Genomic DNA, 11439 nt, shown 5'->3' on the forward strand with positions numbered 1-11439 from the left:
CGATCTTAATGAGAATTTTAATTGGAGTTAAACATTATATTTATTAAAAAATTATTAAAAAATAAATCATTTTAGCAGTAGTATTTGTACTTTTTGTTGGAAAATGAACATTAAAAATTGCTTCACTTTGATATATTTTATTAAGTTTGATGGGTTTTTTTTTCAACAAATTAAGCATATAATAATTAAAAACCAATTCTTTCTACTAATATAATTAAAATATAAAATATACAAAAAGGATAAATAACGAGGCCCAATTCCAAAGAAGCATTTGAATGGGCTTTCGTGGACTGACCCATTTAAACGAAAGTAGATGTAGAACATTCGATTCGAGAAAACTAAGGAGACCATCTGGGTTATTTTGGTGGGTCGTGTCGTGGCCCATGAAGACCCATTATCATGGTTGTCTCTTATCACAAAATCAAAACCGCTAGAAGGGTATTTGTGCAATCCAACGATATATATTTTGATTTTAATTTTTTATTTTGTTTTTTATCTTTATCGATGTTATAATACAATTTTATATGTTTTTCTGAAAACAATAATGATTTTATTTTTGAATAAAATATAATTTTGAAGATGTCATAAAAAATTGAAAAAAAAATATATCAATGTTAATATCAAATCAATTATTTAAAAGTTTTCATTTATTATGTAATTTCTTTAATTTTTTTATTATAATTTAATTTAAGTTTAATAATGAAATAATTTATTTTTGGTTTAATAWTATAACATTTTATAAAAATAATAATTAACTATTATGTTAGAACATAATGATTATTCTAATTATATTTTAGATTTTTTATATTTAAAATGAGATATGAAGTTAATGATTATTATTCTCATTTATCTACAGTTAGTTACACGAATTCAGATATAGAGCTTTAATAAGTTGTATTTACACACAATCTACTTGTAATCTTGAATTTTAAGTAATATGTATTAATAAACAGTCTTTTATGAATAAAAAATAATTTTTAAAAGTTTTTGTCAAATGCTTTATAATATAATATAAATTTGACGAAAAGATTTTTTTTCTTGAACTCGTATAATATCGTGTTAATTACGAAAGAGGCCCTCACATCACATGGGTAATGGGTTGATAATATCTTCAAAGAATTAGACTAACCACCGCCACTCCACCTACTCTAATAATATTATTATTTTCTTTAATATTTAAAAAATATTTAATCATTAAGTTTCATAGAAACCAACAAAAATTTATTATATATCAAATTATTTTGTCTTAAAAATATTTTACTTCAAACTATTGATTTTGTTTCATGTTGTCCCGATTCTTATACTGATTTATGACGTATCAAATGTACGATAATGAATGTTGTTTTTTTCTTATCATATATGATGTATCAAACACAACTTTAATCATTAATTATTCCTACACAAAACAAACAAACACAACCTTAATTAATGATTAATCTACAATATATTATAAAAGAATTGATAAAATCATTATTTATATATGAAGTATTGTTTATTAATGCATATTACTTGAAATTTAAGATTACAAATAAATTATGTGTAGGTACAACTTATTAAAGCTTTATTTTTTAATTCATATAATTAATTGCAGATAAACATAATCAAATACATGATGAACATCTCATTTTAAATATAAAAAATCTAAAATATAACTAGGATGGTCATTATCTTTATAAAAATTCATGTTGCTAAGCCAAAAATAAACTATTTTGTTATTAAACCTAAATTAAATTATAATAAAAAATAAAATTAAAGAAATTGTATAAAAAAAAGGAAAACTTTTATATCAATGTACTTTTTCAAATTTTTATAATATCTTCAAATTTAATTTTATTCAAAATTAAAAATATTATATTTCATGAAACAACATAAATTATATTATATAAAAAAAATAAAAAATAAAAGCATCTAACCCTCCTTGTGGTTATTCTTAAAGAAAACAATTTGGAGGCGACATATTGTTTATGGTCCCGGCAATTTAGCGGACCCCCTTGTTTGAAAAATAAGAAATGGTCGTCACCATCAGCCATCAGGTACCCCCCCATGTGCATTAATACCCATAAAAATCAACATATGACATGTCTCATTGTAATTGGTCCTATCCAACAGAAAACTAACACCGCTTCATTATTTTATGTCTTTGTTTAGTTGTCCCCCACCCCAAACACTTTTTTATAAATACAACCCTTCTCCTTGTTTCTTCATACACCAATCCATCAAGAATCATGAAGTTGAAACCAAAGAGATTTTCCCGGAGCTTTTCTAGGTTTGGCGGCAGTGGCAGTGGCAGTGGCGGTGATGGTGGTGGTGCAACGGTGGATATAGGAATGGGTGAGACCAAATGGGAATTGCGTCCTGGTGGGATGCTTGTGCAAAGGAGAGAGATTAGAGGAGAAAATGACGAGGAGGAGATTATTACTATTCGGGTCACGACTGTTTCCCAGTGGCATGATGTACCTACTCAAGCAACTTCGACTTTTGGTAAGCCTTTTTGCAGTAACAATAATCTTGGATGCTTAAAATAACAACTTATAAAGTTGTCATAAAAAATTGACACCATGACACATATAATGTCCTAGCGTTTTTTTGTACTTGGGACAACAATTTTTTGGTCGATATCAAAAACCTTTTCGATATTGTTACAAAATATGAACTTATTTTGTTGGACATGTTTGAAAAATAACATGTTTCGATGATATCAAAAGCCCTGTTTTTCTATACAATTGCAATAAAAATTATAGGTTAGTATGGTTTTCTTTCAATTGTGTGTGAACATTTGAGCTGGAAAAACTTGTAGATTCAGCCATATGAAGTCAGACCGCTGTAATTTTGTTATTGTTAACTCATAACTTAACTTTTTTCTTCCCTTTTACAGGAGAATTGAAGATGATATTATCAACAGTGACGGGTATGGAGATAAAAGAGCAAAGACTGTTGTTTAAAGGGAAAGAAAGAGAAGACGGAGAACACCTACACATGGTTGGTGTTAGGAACAATGACAAAGTGTTGTTGTTACAAGATCCGGCCATCAAGGAGAAGAAGCGTCTTGGATTAGTCAAACTACCTTCTTACCGTACAATCATTGTATAATACAACTAAAATCGATAAATCCCTAATAACGTATAAATTTTATTTATTTGACTAAATATTAGTCTGTACGGAAAGATTGATTTAGATTTTTATAACCACACCCTCTAATTTCCAAAGAATGATGTAAATTATATGTGTTTTATGTTTATATTAGTTAAGATATTATTGTACTGGAAGCTCTTTTATTTTGAGCTTACTAAAGGACGATATGTGTAATCAATAAGGGTTTCCTTCATTTCAATACATGTATACTTATGAATATCGATGTTTCTTTTACTCCAATGTAATCATTCCTTCCATTGAGGGTCGATAATAGACTCAACAATCATAGCACGAGGATGGTGGTGACAGTTTATAAGAGGGGCATTTTACGTAAGGACACAGTGGTCATTTTACATACAACTATTTTTTATCCGATAGAAGGGTTCAATCAATTGAGATCTGTGACCTCCATCCACAAAATATCTTTCTTTTATAACACATGAGTCGGTTGAACATTAACAACTGATGTAAACAATATAAATTATACTCAAGAAACGAACTTTATTAATTTTAATGATATAAAAACTACAACGTTAAGAATTAAACCAAGAACAAAAATTACAATCCGAAAACGAATTTTATAAAAATAAAACTCGTTATTATTATATAAAAAAAGTTATTACCTAAAGTTTTAATTTTGTATATACCCACCAAAAATAGGAGGGTTGGTTTGTAATTTGGCTATAAATTTGGGAAGAAATTGGTAAATAATAATCTAGAACAAGAAAAAACCAGCGATGGAGACAACACCGACGGTGGCAGCGGCGGAGACCTTCAAATTGATGGAAGATCCAGAACTGGATGCAGAATCACCACCAGCTGCATCGCCGGTGCCCTCGGCGGCACCAGGAGATCCGGCGGCAGCTGAATCGGTAGATGGGGATGCTGTCGGACTTGCAGCGGAGGCTGACGGTGTTGATGCCGCTGGGGATTTCTCATCGGCGGCAGCAGCGAACCCCACAACGGCGATGAAGATGAGAGCAAGAACAATCATTTGACGGGCCATTTTTGGTGAGTAAATTGCAAAAAACAGTTGGGAATTATAGAAAAAGGTAGAATATTTGTCTGTAAAGTGAAGATTATCGGATGATTTCTTGGTGGTAGGGATCAGAGGTTCATATAATCATCGATGGAAACGATGATGGTGAAATGGGTGGCAGAGCTTTGTTTTTTTATCATCAATGACGGATAATTTGAATGCATAAAACACGAAACAAAAAATTAAGGAGCTCCAAGTTTTTTTCTCCTAATTTAATGGAGCTTTTTTTTTTCCACCATTGATGATAACAAATGAAGCTTTTTCAATGGATATAAATTAACCGTAATCGGGATTCAATCAAAATCATCAATCGTCAAACAAGCAGTGTTTCTCTACACTGATTTTAGAGAAAATACTGCAACTAATTAATTTCGATCGGAGACACTAATTTTTTTTCAGCAAAAATGGCCCGCCAAATGTTCGTTCTTGCTCTCATCTTCATCGCCTTTGTGGGTTTCGTCGCCGCCGCTGATGAGAAAGCTCCAGGGGCATCAACACCAGCGGCCTCCGGCGGAAGTCCGGGAGCGTCCCCATCTAGCGACTCAGCCGGCGGCGGATCTCCTGGTGGCGCGGAGGGCACGGGTGATGCGGCTGGCGGTGATTCTGCATCCAGTGGAGCTTCTACCAGCTTGAAGGTTTCGGCCACTGCTACGGTTGGTGCTGCCGCCGTCGCTGGCTTCATCGCTTTATAAATTTTAATTGATCATTGCTTGATTGCTTTGTGAATCATTTGTTTTGTTTTTCATAAAATGTATAAATGATGTCGCCTTGTAAACTTCAACTTCAACTTATTTTGAATAAAGAGAAGAATTAATTAAGGTCATATCAAGACTTTATTTTCTCATACATTTGCATTTGCTTGCTTCTACCGTTACCATCATTTATTTAACTGCCGGGCTGAATCCATGATTTTTTATTGAACCTATGTCTTAAATAAATTTAAGGTGGGATAAAGGTTTGTAAAGTCATTCAATGTGTTTTAAAACCGAATTCAATCGTCTCGTGAATTCTTTTGATTGATTACAAAGAATTTATTATAATTTTGATTAATTTAGAGGGACTTTTTTGGATTGATATCTTCTGTATTTACTAATATTCAATGACACCCTTTAAAGTTTAGCGTAACCAAAATTTCTATCCTGAAAAGAAATTTTACTTGCGAAAATTGGTTGTAAATGGTTCGCCCTTGATTAAATGCAAAATTACTGAAAAATATTAATAAACGCTTGCTTATAAAATCCCTAATGCAAATGCTCAAGGGACAAAAAAATATGGTTTGATTTCTATTCAACACATACCCATTTTCTTATTTTGGGCTTGTTTGCTCGAAATAGTTGCTATCAAGCAATCGCAGAGCAAGAGACTGATTAGTTTGTGTTTGTATTTGTATTTAGAGACATACAATTGTTACAAATCTAGTTTAATTTGATCTTCATTAGTTCATTTTAGAACCCTTGTTCTATATTTATGCTCTTCTATAATACAAATTACCTCATCAATATACTTTTTATTACATTTTTTTTTTACAACATTAAAAAAATGAAATTGGAAACAAGTAACCATGAAATTAATGTTATATAAATCAAATGCCTTTTGGCCTAGCGATATGTGAGTCATTGGTCTTTTAGGAGGTCAAGGGTTCAAACTTCACCAAAGAGAAGGAATGTATGTAAATTTAATTGTTTTATTTACCATGCATAAATATTATATACTTAAAAAAAAATTAATGTTATAAATAAAATTAATAGTAAAAGATGTAAATTAATGTGTTAGAAACAAGTCATACGACGTCGTTCTGTTTTCTATACTTAAATTGGCCCAATATCAGGCCCAATTAAAACCGGAGCCAACCCGATGTCCGTTTCCGAAGATCCAATAACTCCGCAGTCACTGGAATCGCCTAACCAGTAAGCAAAATGGCACCGGGATCCGCTTCTGAACCGGCCTCCGGCAATAGCGTCTCGTCCGCCGCTAACGGCGGCATGACGGTGGCCGAGTGCGAAAATATGATCCAAAGAAGCCTTCGAAGTAATTGCTTATAACTTTTTTCTGGTTCATAGGGTTTAGGGTTTACAAGTTTTACTTTTTTTCTCGTAGTGATTGAATTTCTTGTCATAACTATGTAATTTGAATCCGAAACTATCAGCTCCGATGGTGAAGTTTTTGAAGGAGCATTTGGAGAAAGGTGGATGTAATATTGCCTCCAACTTCATAAAGGCCATCAACTGCGACCAGCGGATGAGCGGTGGTTATGTTCGTGGAGAAGGGGTAACACTTCTCATATATCCATTCGATTGTTTTGAACATTTGCATGAGCATGAAGATACTTCATATTCACCAGGCTCGTTTGATTTCTCTACCTATTTGTAGTTCATAGATTAAAGTTGAAGTGTCTGGTATGCATCAGTATTTCATTTAAGACCAAGTTATTAGTAGGACCTTGTAATGCAGAGCTGCACTTTTGGTTTAAACAATGGAAACTCTTATATGCTTATGTTGATTGGAAAATTGTTCATCTTTTCATGTTGTAGATAGTGGTATGTAGTAATTACATGAACATTCAAGATGAGGTCAATCAAGTTGTCATCCACGAGCTGATTCATGCATATGATGACTGTCGAGCTGCAAACTTGGATTGGACTAATTGTGCTCATCATGCCTGTAGTGAGGTCTGAATTCTTATCCACCTTCTTATGTGCTTTCTTAATCTCTGTATCAGAAATCTTGATAAAATTGCTTTGGTTTTCTTGTTTCTATCTGAAACAGATCCGAGCTGGCCATCTTAGCGGTGACTGCCACTATAAGAGGGAACTATTGCGAGGCTTTGTCAAATTAAGAGGCCATGAACAAGTAAGTTTGTTTTTTGTGTATAGCAATAAGTTATTGAGCTGTGTCAAATTGCTTTTACCTCTCTTTAGATTGTATGGTCTCATGTAAGTCATGTCACCATTGCGAAATGCAAGCAAATTAAGTTGTTATACCGTTCAACATCATATATTGACTAAAAAATATATATTCTAGCTCTTGATGTTATAATAATGTATAAAGGATTTGGTAGGTGAGGGGGATGTGTTTTGGCTTTTGGGAAGTGTGCATTTATTTTTACCTGAACGTGGTGTACAATGTTCTAAAAACATATATTTTTATCATGGAATCAATTAGTTCCAAGAATTCATTAATTTTAACGAAAAATATGATATCATGTTGTTTCATATCTTACTGTGTACTTTATTTAATTTATGAGTTTTAAAGCTAGTACATATTTTATAATCCTCTGTTTTCCTGTTAATTCTGGTTGTATTTTGCTGCATTCAGTTCCAAAAATTAAGTTATGAAAAAACCTTTGTGACCTTCACAACATATTAAAGTGAGTGGAAGATAAATCCCTCGAAAACAATATTATGTTCTGATAGGGTCGGGAAATCCTTTCCTGCTGAGCATGAGATGCCAGATCACGTGCTCAGATTACTGATACATAAGTAGAATTCTGTATGCTGTCTGCCTTGTTACAGAACTCTATAGTGCATGTGTGCTTTCTTGGACATAGTTTTTTCTTAATAGAATCCCATATGGTTTGTTTATCTAGGCACATATACTGATGTTAGTAGCTAACACTCTTCCATAAGGAACTTTCAATATGATTTGCTAAATGTCCTGATATTTATTATATTCTTGGATTTAATGAGGGACTTCAGATGGGCATGCTTAGAAATCTGGGAACGCCAAAGATGGGTTCTTTCTGTTGGATAATTAAGCTAAACCATGTGGAAGCAGTCTCGAAAACACTTTCTAATTGGTTATGTTTTGCTCCCAGAGATCTGAATAAGGCTGCCAGCTCTATGTAAACTTTTCATTTATGTCTTAACTGAACCATTGTGTTATGGTTTATCTGAGAGGAATAAAACAAGGACCTATTCATAGAGTAAGATATATGTGTGTGTGTAAAAGAAACAAAAAACATTGGAGTTAATTGTAAATATGCTCTCTTCTGAACGTGGCTTCCATGATCTGCCTTCACTTTCCTTTAACAATTAGAGTGCTATTTACAAAATTCATGTTGCATGCCCTTTTTCATGTAATTTACTTTTCTGATACTTTTTGGCTATTGTAACTGCTAGTTTGTCAGACTGCATTACAATGAAGCAAATTATGTTTCTTTCTTCCAATTTCTTGAATGAAATGTAGGTTGGAAACATAATTGAAGACTAAGACGTACTTTCCCTTCTCTAATTCATCTAATCAACTTCCATTGGATGTAGTATGACATCTTCAAACATTTTTTTATTCCAACTCTAGATGTAAAATCAGAACAGGTACTTAAAAATTTACCCATTGTTATTTGATATCTGAAGGACTGTGTGAGAAGAAGAGTGATGAAGTCATTGGCGAATAACCCCTACTGTTCAGAAGCAGCTGCTAAGGATGCAATGGAAGCTGTTTGGGACACATGCTATAATGATACAAAACCATTTGACAGAGCCCCTTGAGAATTCCATATTTGATAGCAATTTCCCCATATTTATTCAAAATATGTAGCTTTAAGAAGACTAAACATTGCCCTCCTTGGTGGGGGATCAACATAGCGACGATATTCAAGTATATTCGAGCATTTTCTTGAATATTGTATCTTTATATTGCTCTTCATTTCTATAATAATTGTCATACTGGTTTTCTTATTGAATTTTAGTTTCTGATGCTTGTTTTCCATTGTTTCCTTGATCTGAACCAGGGTTCTATTGAGGTGGACTGATGACCTTTATTTATTATCTTTGAAAATGGGCCCATCATTGTTGGATTTTTTAATTCAAGTAAACATCAAAGTACTACACTACTCTTTGGCTGTATTATAGCTTCACATGTCTCTCCCTCCCTCCCTCTCTCTCTCTCTCTCTCTCTCTCTCTTTTCACTTGGTTATATCATCCCTTTCTTGCTCCCTACATGATTAGTTTACCAGCTAGTTTTTCAGCTAACAGCTATCTTATCAGGTAATTCTAAATTTGAAATGTAGTGTAATGAGTTGTTTTTGTTATAGCTGTGTTTTTAGGTAGTTTGAAAGGGACTGCCATAACGGAAACCGAAGACAGAGCTCCAGGTGGTGGGGCAGGTATGATCCACATCTATCATCTTCTCTTTGTTCTTTTTAGATAAAGAAATGCATTTAGAAGCCGCAGCAGAAAGAACAAAAAGAAACACCACCACCCAACTTCTAAACCTTTAGATTACTATATAAAGATTCAAACTTTAGAATTTTTTCCTAACTTTAATCTGACCCCACTAGTTTTGGTTCTTCACTCGAGGTTACTGGAATTAGACTGTTCACTAACATGTTCCAAATCCCAAACAGTGGGCATACCTCATATACAAATAGTCGCATCATTAAACACAGAAAAACACAGATACTAGAGCTGCATGGAGAAGGTTTTCAAGATAGCCATCACTTGTCTCTGTCTGCTGTCTCACCCATATCACAATACTGCTCGACCACTGCATTATGATTTTACAGGTTTGGTTTTTATTGAAACGGTCGCTCTACTGTTTAGGATGGATGATAGATGTGTGTACATCCCACTCTCAACCCCCAGAAGCTACTTTTCAAGTGAGATATATTAGACTTGAATGTTGTTATAATCGACCATTTTTTTCTCAATATATGTTTGAATCTTTATTCTCTTTTCAAGGGTTCTTTTTTAGAGTAATCTAATGTGGTTCTGCATTTTTACACTCTGGGGTAATCTGTATTCATCTAGCCCCTTCTTGAGACTGTACGACAACTGTGCCCTTCTAGCCTTCGTTAGAGGCGCCGTGCTAGAGTTACTTGGACCATTTCTCCTTGATATATATATATATATATATGGAACTTTCTCTCTCCTCAAGGGCTCTTTTGAATAGCAAACTCATGGGCTTTAACATATTTTTAAAGGTCTGGTTGGTTCTGAACCATTGGTTAAAACTTGCAGGGATGCTGAAACTGCAAATGGATCATCAAATCACGGGGAAAGGAGTGGATGGCGGCAGCGGTGATAGACATAACAGGTGGTGGTCGGAGGAAGATTATTCTTTACCTCATCGCCGTATTCCCGTACACAATAATCTCGATCCATAATGAATGTTTTGATCTCGTTCTAAGCCGTCCGTTTGTTTCGTGGCTTGCTGCATATGGGCTATGGCTAGCCACCAATCCATGCGTGTTTTGGAATATACATATTTTGAGAAGCATCAAGTACTGTAATTAGTAGCGAAATTAAGTTGATTAATCATCCCAAATTAACGGTGTAAGCGGTTCTAATAATTTATAACATCTAAGTATCAAGCGTATCCCTCTGTTTAGAGGATGCACAAAAAAGGCCGAGCCTGTAGATAAAGACCAAGTCCTGATCTCAAAACTTGACGAGGCTGCAATATTCGCTTAAAAAGGCTTGGAAAACCACGGTTAATCATGAATATTTTTTGCTTACGGGAAACAGGCTTGGAATGTGTAGGCCTCGTTCGTCTTTCACGTATTGGTATATTTAGTTTTCGTATAGCACAAGCGAAAGATATTTTAATCGTTGACTTGAAATCTATGTTATCTACCATGTGGTATTGAATCCAACTTTTTTGTCCTTTTTGTACTATGTCATACAGTCACATGGTCTAACATTAAGAGGATGTTCGATTAAAGTGATCATATGATATTAAAATCAAAATTAAATAAACAGTATGTCTCATGATGTCAATATTTAACATATACTAGTTATTTTATTTTACATTGTTTTTTTTAAATATATAATATTTATATACGGTAAATAAAACAAATAAATTCATACATTCTCCTCATTTTTCATACCTTTGATCTCCTAAAAAGTCAAAGACTCATATATCGCTAAGATAAAGATCCTTTGGTCTAATAATCATTGTTATTTTCTAATAGTCTTTTCTTTTTAACAATATTAGATACCCATTTGGTTAACAAAATTAAATACCAAATTTGATTTAGCAAAAAACAATTTAGAGACTTGATCATTTGAGAACTCTAAAATCTATTAGATCCTTGAGAATTTCTATGTTAAAATTTTGTTTCACATGATTTTTTCCATCTAAGTATAATATTTGACGTATTCATTGACATATATTTATTTCACAATGTGTTTGTTTCACATAATGTGAAACTTTCTTATGTGTACTTTTTTGTTTCACAAACACATAAAAGAAGTTCACAATGTGAACCGAATACATATGAAACAAATATATTTTTATCAATATCCTAAATCCTAGTTGTAGATGAAAA

General features: G+C 33.1%; 2 protein-coding genes across 4 annotated transcripts; both read left to right on the forward strand.

Moving 5' to 3' along the window:
* Positions 1 to 2168: 2168 nt before the first annotated feature.
* On the forward strand, positions 2169 to 3349 carry LOC112515586 (BAG family molecular chaperone regulator 1-like). Its single transcript, XM_025122481.1, has 2 exons — positions 2169 to 2481; positions 2876 to 3349. The coding sequence occupies exons 1-2, from the start codon at positions 2226 to 2228 to the stop codon at positions 3088 to 3090; spliced, it is 471 nt and encodes a 156-aa protein (XP_024978249.1). The 5' UTR covers positions 2169 to 2225; the 3' UTR covers positions 3091 to 3349.
* Positions 3350 to 6083: 2734 nt separating this feature from the next.
* On the forward strand, positions 6084 to 10470 carry LOC112515538 (mitochondrial inner membrane protease atp23). 3 transcript variants are annotated; one of them, XR_003069533.1, is made up of 8 exons: positions 6084 to 6199; positions 6318 to 6439; positions 6703 to 6840; positions 6938 to 7021; positions 8524 to 8767; positions 8901 to 8991; positions 9205 to 9276; positions 10130 to 10470. XR_003069533.1 is itself a non-coding variant. In XM_025122414.1 (5 exons), exons 1-5 carry the CDS (start codon positions 6088 to 6090, stop codon positions 8656 to 8658), a joined length of 591 nt encoding a protein of 196 aa, XP_024978182.1. In that variant the 5' UTR covers positions 6084 to 6087; the 3' UTR covers positions 8659 to 8821. The 3 variants fall into 3 exon arrangements, 1 of the variants encoding a protein (XP_024978182.1); XR_003069534.1 differs by lacking the exon at positions 8524 to 8767; XM_025122414.1 differs by lacking the exons at positions 8901 to 8991; positions 9205 to 9276; positions 10130 to 10470 and having other exon boundaries at positions 8524 to 8821.
* Positions 10471 to 11439: the final 969 nt, after the last annotated feature.

Source organism: Cynara cardunculus, assembly GCF_001531365.2.
Source record: "Cynara cardunculus var. scolymus isolate 2C chromosome LG 7, CcrdV1, whole genome shotgun sequence".
Taxonomy (NCBI): Eukaryota; Viridiplantae; Streptophyta; class Magnoliopsida; order Asterales; family Asteraceae; genus Cynara; species Cynara cardunculus.

Excerpts from the sequence above, each read along its gene's own strand:
- LOC112515586 (XM_025122481.1), top strand. The coding sequence starts at position 2,226 with ATGAAGTTGAAACCAAAGAGATTTTCCCGGAGCTTTTCTAGGTTTGGC. Across the intron at positions 2,482-2,875 it reads TCAAGCAACTTCGACTTTTG|GAGAATTGAAGATGATATTA; the intron begins GTAAGCCTTTTT and ends TCCCTTTTACAG.
- LOC112515538 (XM_025122414.1), top strand. The coding sequence starts at position 6,088 with ATGGCACCGGGATCCGCTTCTGAACCGGCCTCCGGCAATAGCGTCTCG. Across the intron at positions 6,200-6,317 it reads GATCCAAAGAAGCCTTCGAA|CTCCGATGGTGAAGTTTTTG; the intron begins GTAATTGCTTAT and ends CGAAACTATCAG. Across the intron at positions 6,841-6,937 it reads CTCATCATGCCTGTAGTGAG|ATCCGAGCTGGCCATCTTAG; the intron begins GTCTGAATTCTT and ends TATCTGAAACAG.